Genomic DNA, 14,210 nt, shown 5'->3' with positions numbered 1-14,210 from the left:
TAAATAAATATCAGAGAGTCTCTTCTTTTACAGGTCTCCCGAATCTATAAAGATCAGTCGATAGGCAATCCCATAAGCATCTCGGTGACGAATATCGTGCCAATCGACACGATATTCGGACTTAAACGAACCTTAACAGGCGAGGAAGGGATTTCAGCAGACGATATGTTGAAGAAATTCTGTCAGTGGCAGCAGATCAACAATTCCAACGAATCCTCACCTGGACATTACGACACTGCACTGCTTTTAACCAGGTACGTACCACTTGTACCTTCCTTTAAACTCGTCTCGAGATTTATCCGTATAAATTCACCTAAGAAATCTTGTGACGTTTCATTAGCTTACTTCGTCAGGAATCTGAGGATGGACTATGAATATCTGGTGTGTATCTTACAGTTAGAGTTATCGTCTGTGTTATTCTACGGCCATTTTATAAATTACAAATTATTATTAATTATTAATCCAGTATTTTAAGACATATCTTATTTTCCTTTCTACCTTGTTCAAAAAATTATCAGAGATTTGCTGAATTTGTTTTGAATATGAGGAATTTGATAGTGGTGGAAGAAAATTTTGATGAAACCTCGTGTTATTAATTTTATTTTTAATAGACTTGAAATATCGAGATTCGAGAAACTATCGTACGTGAAATATGGCGATTATGCAGTTTCCTATAATTTATATAGTTTATATTTTGTTTATAAGCAACCTCATTTTGTAATGAAAAATTTGGAGAAGATAGTCTGTCGAGAATCGAGAATCTAGAACTTGACCTCGTTATTTCTAAGATGTTGATAATCCGAAATAAAACGGTTACAGGGAAAATCTGTGCCACAAATCCGGCGAATGGAGGTGCGATACTTTGGGCCTGGCTGAGTTGGGACGAATGTGTTCGCCGGGGTTCTCTTGTGCCATAGTTCAAGACAATGGTCTAGCTGCTGCCTTCACCATCGCTCATGAAATTGGTCATGTGTGAGTAAAATTATGTAAACCACCAGAAACATGAAACTATTCGATTATTCTGACAATTACACCATAATCTCCGCTTTTCCATAATAATCTTCATTTCCAAGACCTTAATTTGCATAATCATATATCAAAAAGGAGAATAGACGATATAAAACTAAAAAATTTCTGTTAAGGTTACCAATAATTATTCATGACAAAGCATTGACAAAAATTTTCCATCACAATTTTCATTAAATTGCCAATTAAAATCATCACTGGTATTTACATTCGCATTCATATATTTTGAATCAACGGAATGGAAATTTTCGAAGTATGGTGTGTTAACCCTTTGCACTCGACGATTTTTTGGCTAGAGAAGAATAGAAATTCAAAGATTCTCTACTAAAAAGCTGACGATACCTTTTGAGCAGTAAATAAAGAATTGTATAATGATAGAATTGTAGAATTATATGACTTCGATACTTCGCACACTGTTACATTACGTTAAATTTGATATATTAATTAATGTCGATCTTCCAAATTTTATGAAATGGTGACTGAAATTCACCTCTCCAGTGCAAAGGGTTAATTTAAAAGAAAATAGAATATGTGAAAGTTTGTACGGGGTAATATTATTATATTAACATCTCATATGAATTTTAGGCTGAACATGCCCCACGACGACGACACGAAATGTGCAGCCTACAGAAATCGTTCCGGCGTGTACAACATCATGTCGAGGATGCTGGACAACAACACCTTCCCCTGGGAATGGTCGAAATGCTCCCGCCACTACGTCACCGAGTTCCTCGAGTGAGTCAGTCATTACCTTGACAGACCACAAAGCCATCCGAAAAAGTGTCACGCTGACAGATTGGCCCTTGAATACATCTCAGACTTCGTTAGCCTCGTTAGGATTTGCTTTTTCTTCATCAAGATACCAATGATTGTGCATGTCTCGAGGAAGAAAAAGTTTTCTACTCCCTCGTACAAAAGAATTCGACTGAAGAAATTTGACACGGTTTCTTTTAAAGCCGTATCGAAACCAAACGCGCCGCTTGCTGCAAAATCGCGCGATCTTCGAAACGCTTCGAGCCCGTGTAAATTTACGCCGGCCACGCGCCAACCGTGAAAAACCCTCGTGTAACCATGTAAAATCACTCGAAGTCATGTAAATCACAACCATGTAACATCGCACAGAACCGCGTAACAGTGCGTGAAATGTCGTGAAACCTCGTGAAACCTTGCAAAACACACGTATGATCACATAAAGTTACGTGAGACCGCGTAGGACTACGTAAAATCGTGAAAAGACCGTGTCAAACCGTGTAAAATCGCACGAAACTGTCTGAAATGTCGCAGAAATCTACACAGAATCGCATAGGAAGGCAACCAAACTTGATCATAGTCAAAAGAATCTATCCGAATATTTTCACCAGTACCTAAAACCTCCTAAGACCTTATGAAACTCAAATATAATTACCAAGTGTCCCACATAACCATGTAAACCATATAAAACTTAGGAAAACCCATGTCGAGACCCTTGAGATCAGACAAAATCACGCAAGAATGCAACTAAAATCAATCACAATCAAAAGAACCTATCCAACTATTTTCGTCATCGTCTAACATCATCAAAAATCTTGTAAGACTCAAACATATTCAGCCAACATCGCACCAAACTATGTAAAACCGCGTTAAACCTAAGAAAATTGCATTGAACCTTATAAAATCACTTGAAATCGCTCAACAATGCAAATGTCAAAGTCAGCCACGATTAAAAGGAGCAATCCAAATATTTTCGCCAATATGTACAGCCTCGCCGACGTTGTAGCCATTCGCAACTCTGCCAAAGCCTTGATCATTGACCCTAGTACCACCTAGTGTTTGTTTAAGTCGGAGCCGAGTTTCAGTGATAGAAAGGAGTCTGTTTTCTATTCGGACGAGCAGGAAACCGCGTGTTGGTATTTTAAATATTTTCGCGTCGAGCCCGGCATCGAATCAAAGACCGAATTGCGAATCGGTGCTCCCGTTGGAAACAATTCTAAATTCGATTCGATCGGGCCGGGAGCCGGTGGCGCGAGTTTTTCTGCAACGGCCGAAGAAGACGACTCCTCGCTTAGGAATCCGGTTCCGCTGCATTTCTGAATGACCGCCGCGCACAACACCGCCGGATCCCGTCCGTTTCCGACAAAAATTCGGTCGAAGGATGATTCACGAGCACCTGGACGAGACGTTCAAGCTGTTCGCAAAATTACGTGTTTCAGGGCAGGAAACGGGAACTGCTTGCTGGACACGCCGGATAAGATAATGGAGCGTACGGACCCTAGCAGGTTACCAGGCGAGGATTACTCGGTGAACAAGCAGTGCGAGCTGGTGTTCGGCAACGGATCCAGGATCTGTGCTCACATGGTGAGTGATGGTAAGTCACACATTTTTGTACGTGTACATGTTACTCGTGATGTTACTGCTGACTAATGATGGAGTAATTAACCATTTAGGGCATGGAAGCTTGGGCGGTGCAGTCATGGAGGACGTGTATTGTTGGTTCGAATGATATAGCGAGCTTGTAAATTATTGTGTTTAATGAGGGTCAAGATTGATGTTGAAATAGTATCGTTGATGTGGACACTTAGCACATTTGCAGAGTGTAACTGCAGGTATTAAGTAGGTAGGAATAAGATGCAAGAAGATTGTTGATTGAAAAGATTGACTTGGTTTATCTATACCGTATTTGGTATATATATTAAACCGTACTTTTTCTCACACTCAATACAGTCAGATTATTTGTTAATGTTTCTATTAATTGTTATTAATGTCTTTAATTAACCTGTATTACTGTGTTATACATAATTCTTGTATGTACATTGGATAATCAGTGCCTGTTATTTGTTAATGAATAAATTATTGCACATATCAATTGATTCTCAAGCTCTTTATTTCTTTAAAATGTCTTAAATTGCTGTTTCAAAAGTCGGAACTTTGGCACTCGATAAATAATTCGAACCAATCATACATGTTACCTAGCTGAATTACTTCTATATTTGATCATGCACAATGCGAACAGGAACTTATTCCTTCTCGATTAATCCTCCAACACAAATTTCGAATTTAGTTTAATTCCAAGAATATAATCTGCATATTTCAATACAGCTTTCTCTAAAAACCCTACAACCACAAGCCAATATTAACCATAGTAATATAAAATTATTTTCTTCAACACGCTTTATTACTACGTCATTGCCAAACAATCAAATGCACATAGAACGTCTACTTACTAACCAACGAATATTCTTTTCATAGTTCTTCTGTGTCAACCACCTGCTTCACCGATCCTTCGCAATGTCCTGCAGCAAAACCCTCAGAAACCTATTAAAACGAGCGAAATCTCAGTATCATTGACCTATCCTAGCCTAATCGTTTCGAGCATCGTGAACAGTACGCAGCGAACTCACTGCTTAAGAATTGAGATAAACTGAGCGGTTGGTTGGTTATCGGCCAGGCAGTGTGCAGGAGACTGTGGTGCACCACACCGAACGGGGATCATTACGATCAGTGTCGTACCCAGCACATGCCGTGGGCTGACGGAACCTCCTGCGGCCGAAACAAATGGTGTCATCGAGGCGAATGCGTCTCGCGCAGAAACCTGGAGCCTGTGGACGGCCAATGGGGCGAATGGGGACGTTATGGCAAATGTTCGAGGACCTGCGGCGGTGGTATCAAGAAGAAGTACCGTGAATGCAATAGTCCACCCCCACAGAACGGTGGCCATTACTGTATCGGTGACCGAGTCAAATATCGCAGCTGCGGTACCAGGGACTGCCCACCAGGAAGCATTGACTTCAGGTATCCTCGGATTGAAATTGGTCTATTGAATGGCTTTCGTTTGTTCCTGCTAAGTGCTGTATTTTAATTTTGAATATAAGGCTAAAGACGGAGGGAAGATAAGGAATTATAATTTTGTAAACCTACCATAAATTTAATCTTCAGAAATGAATGCGTGATCTGTTGAAATTTATGATGGGATCTAACGCGGTACTATTCCATTGTCTGACGGACTCGCTATTCGATTATCTCAACGAACAATTAAACGAGATATTAAGAACGATCCTTTAACTTTTATTAGCGTACTTTATTCCTGTATTCGCTATATTTTAATCGACACTTTGTTTTGCAGGGAACAACAGTGTTCGCAGTACGACAATGACAACTTAAAAATACCAAACCTGGCTGAGGACGTTAAATGGCACGCCAAGTATTCGCGAAGTGAGTATAATAACCCTGGTCCAGGGAACCAGACTTGAAATGTTGGTTTATCGTCATCGTCCTCGAGTTACAATTCTGCCCCTTCTTCCTGCTTCAGTATTGCCCCAGGACCGCTGTAAATTGTACTGCCAAGTGGAAAGCAATCAGTATTACTTGCTGGCGGACAAGGTGATCGACGGAACACCATGCGGCCGGGATACCTTTCACATATGCGTGAACGGCCAGTGTAAACCAGCGGGATGCGATCACGTTTTAAACTCGACGGCGGAACTCGATATCTGCGGCGTCTGCAGGGGCGACAATTCCACCTGCCAGTGGATTACGGGTTCCTACAACTCCACGGAGTACGGCTATACCAGAGTCGCTAAGATCCCAGCGGGTAGCAACAACATCGACATCAGGCAACACGGTTGGAAGGACATGAAAGGCGACAGCAATTACCTCGGTACTTAATTCTTACTTTGCTCAGCTCTGAATGAACGTGATACCTGACACGTTGCAAAAGTCGTATAAAACCTCTACCACCTATTTCGAGGGAGCTTTTAGAAATTCCTTAGCAAAGTTAGGCATTTTTTGAGACTGTTTTATAACATATTAAATATAGTTGAGTGAATGTAAAAAGTGTTATCAAAATGTTAAATTGAAAAGAAATATGTGTATATAAGGTATGTGTGAGAGAAAAGTTTGGTTTTAAAGTATGGCTGTGTTTTATTGTTCATTGTTCATACCTAAGGCCTTCAAATGATTGAAAACTGTACATACGTTTCCTGTAGCTTTACGACTTGGAGAGGATGGGAAATACATACTAAACGGGAACTTTGTGGTGATGACCAAAAGGGTGATTGTGGATACTGGCATCACCATCGAGTACAGTGGGTCTGAATCAGTCGTGGAACGTCTGAACACCTCCAGACCAATCCAAACAGACTTAATTCTAGAAGTAAGTATGACCAATTTAACTTTTCTACAATTACTGGATTTTCGATACTCTGCTAAACATAACGAGACACCTAATTAACAAATCTGATCTTTTAGGTTTTATCAGTAAGGGAGTTGAATCCGCCCCAAATTACTTACGAATACACGGTGCCAAGAAAGATTCTAGAAAGCTACACATGGAAGATAAGCGACTGGTCGGATTGCAGTCTCACGTGTCAAGGTATGAAGTACCGTAAAGCTGAATGTACAAGCATGGAGTACAACGAGATCGTCGCCGATGACTACTGTCGAGAAACGGAAAAGCCATGGGAAGAAAGCCAAATGTGCAACAATCATTGTATCTTAGAGTGAGTATACGTTACCTAAAATTTCCCTTAAAACTAATTAATAACTTATAAACCATTACTGTCAAATATTGTCATAGATTTAGAGAAAAACGAATACGCTATATATTCAATACTTACATTGATTAACATATTCAATCTATTACGTTTAACTGATACTAACACCTCTCTGAGTAAAAGGAATATATTTTCACGTGATTATGTATCATATTTCAGATGGAACATCACGGTTTCCGAATGCTCCAACCACTGCGGTCTAGGAACTCGTATGGTGACCTCTAAGTGTCTGCAAAGGTTGTTGAACTCGAATCATCCACCCCGTGCGATTCCAGCGCAATCGTGCGCTCATCTGCAACGACCAAACGATACAGAACCTTGTATGGGACCCTGTGAGGATGCCCACTGGAGTTACGGGAAATGGAGTGCTTGTAATGTTACGTGCGGAGGTGGAGTTCAATATAGAACAGCTATCTGCGTAGACTCCAACCGAAGACCAGTTTCTGAGGAGAATTGTATGGGACAAAAGAAAGATTTAGAAAGACCATGTGGACAAGACGCGTGTCCTAAGTGGACGTTGAAGAACTGGAGTCGTGTAATTATTTGCCTGAATTAATTTGGCTTTTCCTGCCACATAAAGTTAACTAATCACAACTTTGCAACTAATTTATTTTTCTTTTTTATAATAGTGCTCGGTAACGTGTGGTATTGGCAAGCGACACGGACATTTTGTGTGTCATATAGAGAACCGTATTGTTTCAAACAGTTACTGTGGTGATACTCCTCCAGAAATTGTTGAAGTTTGCAACCCTGGACCTTGCGAGCAATGGCATGCCGGTGATTGGGGCCCAGTATGTAATAAAATTATCACTGACAATTGTACGTGTGAAGTATATTAACTATGTGAAACTTTTCTTTGTCTACAGTGTTCAGTTACTTGTGGCGAAGGCATGAAACGAAGGAAAGTTATCTGCAAGAGCGCTGATGGAATGATTAGCAGTAAATGTTCTTCCTCTAACAAACCAGAAGATGTTACAATCTGTATACTGAAACCTTGTCCAACAGTGGTAATCCTTTTACTTCAGTATTTTTATTCTTCTTTATCATTAGTTATTTTAATTTACGAAATTACGTTTTTAACAGGTCAGTGTAACACCAATCAAGTATTCCTCTGACCCACCATATGAGATTCCTTCTCAGCAAGACAACGAAATTCATGATATAATTTTCCGTTATGGATATAAATGGCATGTTCAGACGAAAGAGGTTTGTATTTACATAATTATAATATTGTATTGAATTTTGTAATTGCCAACTCTATCTTATTAATTATCTAGAAATATATAATAAAGTTATGTATTATTCGCATTACAGTGCTCTAAGCCGTGCATCAAAGGTTATATGAATACAGGGGTAAAATGTGTTTCCATTGAAACTGCAACCATTGCACCTGATAGTTATTGTGACAACGAAAAGAAACCACCTACTGAAATTCCTTGCAATCGTTATCATTGTCCAATGTGGAGTACTAGTGATTGGGGCCAGGTTAGTCAATTAGTAATACAGTCAATAGTAATACATACTATATTAATCACTTAAAAATACTTATCTTTGCTAGGAATTAACGAAATTGTGTAAATTAACGATTAAATTATATAGAAAATGATATTGAAGATAATGAATACATCTAATTATAACTCATAGAATAGTAAGCATTATATACAAGCTATATGCATGAGTTCGATTAATTTATTAATTTATGAACATAGTGCAACGTAGAATGTGGATTGGGGAACCAATATCGACAAGTACGTTGTCAGAGTCCGCACGGTGAAATTTTGCCAGACGAGGACTGCCATGACAGTGAAAAACCGGAAATAATGAAGACCTGCCGAAAGAGGCCTTGTATCAATACCTCTACGGATCAAAGGAATCCATCAAAAATGAACATTCTCCGCAAATGGAAAACTTCCAGCTGGACTACCGTAAGTATTATCTTTCTTTATCGTATATTTTTCGATGTCGCTTCGTTTCTACATTTAAGCAAATTAATCGTAATAAATTATTCAATATTAAAACTCTAGCATTGTTATCGTCAGCAATTAAAAATCCTTGACGGAAAAAGATACATAGTTCTACAATCTTTTATTTATAATTTTTCTATTATTTGTCATTGATTTTTGTTCTTTGCAACGAACATAACAATTTTTTTTAATGGCTGCAAATGGTAGAATTATAAATTCAAATATTTATTCCACGTTTATTATAGAAATCAATTAATTATGTATAACAATACCGATGAAGGTAAAGTAATTTATCGTTGAATCTTTTACCAGTGTTGTGTATTTTCAATTTCACTGTTGTTTAAGCTCTTCACAATTTGCATTATATAGCATGCAAATCGCTAATACGATATTGCTAAGTCAAAGATATTAAAGTCAATAAAAACAACACACTTTTAATATCAATTAATTTTGTTAATATAATTTTTAACATACTCCAGAAAGCAACCAATTTCTACATCTACCAAATAACAACGAACAATAATTCTTAATAAATAGACAACGTGTGACCAATAAACAGTCATCATGTCCACCATACAAATAGAATAAATTAAATAATGATTCGAAATACTCTTTTCACGATTCCTTTGCAACTTTGCTATAATCTGAATCTGTTCAACATTTCTCTCCATTCGATTATTCTTACAAATAAGTCTTGATTAGAATACAAAGCGTCAGCGTTGTTGAATAAAGTGGAAATGTAAGGGTCAAGAGTCAACGGGAGTTGAGACGTTACCATCGCAGTTTGGATCGAACAAAAATATTTTGCAGTGTTCGAAATCGTGCGGTACTGGACTTCAGAGACGAAGGGTGGAATGCACCATAAGGAGAGGAAACCACGGGCCGGAAGTGACCGTAAGAGATGAGCAGTGCTCGAGGCTTGGCCTGAGAAAACCGAAATCGCAGAGGCCCTGCCGACGCGTTGCCTGCAACTTTATTTGGCAGGAAGGACCTTGGTCTGAGGTATCTTCGTACCTCGCCGCTATGATCTACGATTTATCGATCATGTTTTATGCCATTGCCTGCCTCTTGTTCATTTCGATCCAGTTTCCACTCTCGATTTTTGTCTTGGTTGGATTCATTCGATCGAGCTTACCGATGGATTTGTCAAATGAAAGAATCAAAATTGAAAAAGGAAATTTGCTGTAATAAAATAAGCAAGAGTATTTAAAGGAATAAAATTCTTTTTCAAATAAATATTCTAAGAACGTTACGAATTTGTATTCCCTAACTTTATGGGAGAAAATTTTTAATACAAAGTTTACAGCTTAGCTAATAAAACTTTGTTAAAGAATAAACGTTCTTGCAAAATTTGGTATGTATTAGAACTCTTAGGACTTAAGTGAAATATGTAAAGTGAATTGAAAATTATTATTACAGTTTGCCTAATCAGTGGTCGATGTCCACGGATTTAAAAGCAGAAGAATTCTTCTAGACTAATTTAAGAGAAGAAATATAACAGGGACATCAGAAACCTCTATACTTATCAGTTATAACATCCGTAAGCTCGATATCGTCTGCTCGACATGGAAATTGCCTGGAGAAAGATATTCATGTGGGAAGTCGTATTCCATTGTGTGGTTTGAGGGACATCTTCACTAATCTTTAACCAATCTTCGTAATCTTGTTTTGATAGAGAATCAAAAATCAGCGATTATCGCAGAGTAAATCTAGAAGTAAATTTCGAGTTTGCACAGAATCAATCATATCAACGTTTTATTGACGCTATTCAATGCTAACATTGGTCAAAATAGGTCTTGTATGTGCCCAGTATCATAAAGATATTAATTCGACAGACACGATAACTCTAAGTCCATGTTACTTTTAACATATGTCTAACAATCTCCACGATCCTCAAACGTCTCTTTTCGTTGTAATACTTTACCTAAAGAGGTTTTGTAAAAAAAGAAAAAATGTATATTCTTTATCGTATTCATCTATGATAAATACTGAGAAATTCCAAGATTGCTAATTAGCACAGAGAAGTGTGTTCAAAGAAATCATAATATTGTAATAATTCACCCTATTAACACTAAAAGCTTTGTGATAATGCCACTATTGATTCACACTTGCACATTTGATCGTTCGAACGAGCATGTGACCTGTATGATTTTTTCTCGAAATATAATTTTTGATGATGCAGCATGTGGAAATCATTGATGTACATGACACGAAATATTGGTGTCATTGTTTTATTTTTACGTCAATGTACTTTCCTAAAGCACTCATGGGACTTCATCCTGTAACAACGTTTATCTGTTGTATCTTAATTAAACGCATTTATTTATTTTCAAGTGACTCATGATAGTATGCAGATTGCGAAATGATTCTTTCCATTGAAACGTTTGCAATTTCATTTATTTCAGGGAAAATTAGTTCTCATATTTTTCATCATCTTTGTTTATACAGAGTGTTAAAAATAAAAGTCTAAAACTTCAAGGGCTCATTGTACCTAGCAAGAGGATTAAAAAAATGTTTGCTCAACGTAAATTCTAATTATTTCTATAAAATAATGTAAAAGATTACACTTTATTTGGAAAAAAATTGATTTTAGATTTACCTTTGAACCTAAGCATTTTTCATCATCTCAGGATAGTACTATAAGCTTCTGAAATTTTATACCTTTATTTTTTGACACTCTGTATATCAAATTAATGAATGTTTGCAACCAGATTTGGGGATTTTAAAATTGGAATAAATAAAAAGAATGAAATAAATAGAGGGTAAACAAGATTGTAAGTAAAGTCCACTGTTTCTTATTACTTTTTGTACTAATGTCAATTGATTTGCTTCAAGTGTTCAGCAGAATGTGGTGAAGGAATTCAACGACGATCAGTTACCTGCCACCGAACCAATCGTTATGGACTACTCGATCCAACTCCCACTGATAATTGTCCCATGGATCAAAAACCAGAAACTCAACAGTTTTGTAAATTGCAAGAATGCGATGATAAGTATTATTGGTTTGCTGGTCCGTGGAAGAAAGTAAGTTTGACTTAAGGAAATGAATAAAATATTTTTCTCTTGTAAAAATACTCATATTAATTCTTATGAAAATACTATGAAAATGCCCGGTATATTATCATAACTAGCTTAGGATAGTAAACTTAAGTATTCCTAAAATGTGTTAATATTAAGTGTCAAGGAAGAATTAAATAACTAAGAAAAATTTAAATTACAGTGCAGTCATACTTGTGGCCCTAAGGGTCGTGAGACACGAAGATTATTCTGCCTGGACAGAAACGACAAGAAAGTAGCCCGTGTCAATTGTCATAAACGGTTCAAACCGCAACGGAAGCGAAAATGCAACCAAAGAAAATGTTATGCAATGTCCTGTTACGAGGCGAAGAAATATTTTAAAACCATCAAGGACGGCGAGTACACTTTGGTCTTCGGTGGAAGAAACATGTCAATTTACTGTCACGGCATGTCAACATCCGAGCCGAAGGAGTATTTGACATTGCCAGCTGGTCCTCAGGAAAATTATGCAGAAGTATATGATAAGACGTTAGTACAAGGGAAAATTAAAATCATTGTGCTATCACTATTAACAGAATAAATAATAGAAATTTATTTTATCGTTTATTATAAAATACTTTTACGATGTTCTATATTCTTATACCTTTTGTTTAATCATTTTTATTATTATTAATTCAACCAATATTATTTATATTTGTTATATTTTATATTTATTATATTATATTTATATATATTATTTAATATTTTATTTAATATTATGTAATAATAACAATTTATTTCAGTTTCAATAGCCCTTACATTTGTCCGTTTAATGGCCCAAGGAACAACAATTGCAGTTGCACCACTTCCGGAAAGACAACGTTCAGAAGGGTACGAGTCGATCCAGTAGAACTGTATATCATAGGTATGATGTTGTAAACATTCATATTTGTAATAGTATTTCAAAGAAGGAACTTCAAACAAATATTGTATTTTTCAGAGAATGATTACACATTTTCACGGATGACAGGCTCAAACCGTGTCGAATATGGTACGGCTGGTGATTGTAATAGCGTTGCACACTGTCCTCAGGGTCGTTTTAGTATTAACTTAAGCGGAACTCAATTAAGATTATCGGCGAATGTTGTTTGGACAGCAACACGTGGATCGTCGATAAAAATCAATAATATTGTAAGCTTAATGAGTTTTTAAATTATAAAATATTATTTGTCTTGCTTGAATGACAATGAACTTACATCAGCAAGCTTAGGAATATGGATACTGATAAAGTATACATATTTTTGTTATTTATATATAATTATGGTTATAATTTTAGAGCAATCAACATGTCACCGGGAAATGTGGAGGCTATTGTGGCTCTTGTAAGCCGAAGAACGGATTAAAATTAGACGTTCTACCACCCTAGTCCACAATATGTAGGGCTCAATAATCTCTAAACGCCTGTAGAGTACAGGTAAGTCTTTCATATTGTAATAATTTAATATTTATTTTGTGTTCTAATACTTCCTCCATTAAAATAAAATTATGCTAAGAATTAAGTAAGGAAAATTTAATATATACTTAGCATTTGTTAAAATATTTCATTAAAATGTATTAAAAATCTTTAATGGTATAAACGTACAATATTACAGTTTTTAGCAGGTAAAAATTCCACTAATGGATTTTTGAGCGTGTCGCAAAAGACTGGTTCGACGAACATAAGATGAAATCGACGATATCCACAACCAAATCGATCCCTTTACTTCGAGCTTGCTCTGAATCATTCGCTTAAATCGTTACTAGTCCGCATGATTTTTAACGATAATCGTTGTATACTCAGATCGAAATGAGTCAACTTCGAAATGGACTCACGAACCGTAGAAAATTTAAAAACTACTGACGAAATACCAAATAGGGTAAAGAATAAATAATATTGCATTAATTAATTGTTCGACATTTTGCATTTATAACGTTCAGTAGTTTTATCCATTGAAAATAAGTATGCTCGTAGAAGTCGAAATTTTTAGTATGCAACCTTTCAAATTATGAATTTTTATACTTAATATGCTACTAAACATTTAAGGAAACGAAGATTGAAGTACTGTTTAATGTTAGTAAATCCTAAATAGGAAATTACATGTAACCAGTTTCATAAAACAAAATTGTTCCCCGATACGAAAACGTTTCAAGAGGATAAATAATCAAAAACTAATAAAACGAAGAAAGAAAAGAAGAATAGTGAAACTGGATGAAAGTTATACTTTCACACCAATGTTTCGTCTGTACGAGCTATTCGTCGAATTGTAACATTTTAGATATATAAGTAACTTAATATCCAATAAGAATTGCAGTATTCTTTTTGTTTAACTCGCTGAAACATCATGGCTGCCAAAAAAAACTAATTGTTATCGAACAAAACAAGTGTGCAAACAAGAAAAATATATGTGACGTAGTGAAACGTAAGTACGTCGATGCTCGCACGCGATTGAAGTACAAAAACTGAGAAATAATAAACAGTGTAAAATCCACAAACTCAATGTTGCTTTAACTGAGTTGAGGAGCTCTAATTGAGAATCTACATGATTGATTGTAAAGATAAATTTAGACTGCCTTCTCAAATCTAGAACAATGGTGCTATTATAGATATACTTGGAAACGCGATAAGAGTGAAATTAATTAAGCATGAGTGAAAACA

General features: G+C 36.4%; 1 protein-coding gene across 1 annotated transcript in view; it reads left to right on the top strand.

Moving 5' to 3' along the window:
- The window catches only part of LOC108547636 (ADAM metallopeptidase with thrombospondin type 1 motif A), a 238,667-nt gene extending 225,282 nt beyond the window's left edge, over positions 1–13,385 (top strand). Inside the window, exons 8-29 of the mRNA XM_017900234.1 lie at positions 34–254; positions 820–972; positions 1,612–1,761; positions 3,216–3,370; positions 4,455–4,794; positions 5,126–5,214; positions 5,312–5,659; positions 5,988–6,154; positions 6,250–6,500; positions 6,714–7,089; positions 7,184–7,345; positions 7,421–7,558; positions 7,638–7,760; positions 7,869–8,039; positions 8,264–8,479; positions 9,329–9,520; positions 11,354–11,542; positions 11,739–12,064; positions 12,319–12,440; positions 12,516–12,706; positions 12,852–12,989; positions 13,168–13,385. Coding sequence (XP_017755723.1) covers positions 34–254; positions 820–972; positions 1,612–1,761; positions 3,216–3,370; positions 4,455–4,794; positions 5,126–5,214; positions 5,312–5,659; positions 5,988–6,154; positions 6,250–6,500; positions 6,714–7,089; positions 7,184–7,345; positions 7,421–7,558; positions 7,638–7,760; positions 7,869–8,039; positions 8,264–8,479; positions 9,329–9,520; positions 11,354–11,542; positions 11,739–12,064; positions 12,319–12,440; positions 12,516–12,706; positions 12,852–12,941 — 4,170 coding nt within the window. The 3' untranslated portion in view covers positions 12,942–12,989; positions 13,168–13,385. The remainder of the gene's footprint in view (positions 1–33; positions 255–819; positions 973–1,611; positions 1,762–3,215; positions 3,371–4,454; positions 4,795–5,125; positions 5,215–5,311; positions 5,660–5,987; positions 6,155–6,249; positions 6,501–6,713; positions 7,090–7,183; positions 7,346–7,420; positions 7,559–7,637; positions 7,761–7,868; positions 8,040–8,263; positions 8,480–9,328; positions 9,521–11,353; positions 11,543–11,738; positions 12,065–12,318; positions 12,441–12,515; positions 12,707–12,851; positions 12,990–13,167) is intronic.
- Positions 13,386–14,210: the final 825 nt, after the last annotated feature.

Source organism: Eufriesea mexicana, unplaced genomic scaffold (genome assembly GCF_001483705.2).
Source record: "Eufriesea mexicana isolate 0111107269 unplaced genomic scaffold, ASM148370v2 scaffold1146, whole genome shotgun sequence".
Lineage (NCBI taxonomy): Eukaryota > Metazoa > Arthropoda > Insecta > Hymenoptera > Apidae > Eufriesea > Eufriesea mexicana.
The sequence above is the reverse complement of the archived record's forward strand: the minus strand, read 5'-3'. Positions and strand labels throughout refer to the sequence as shown.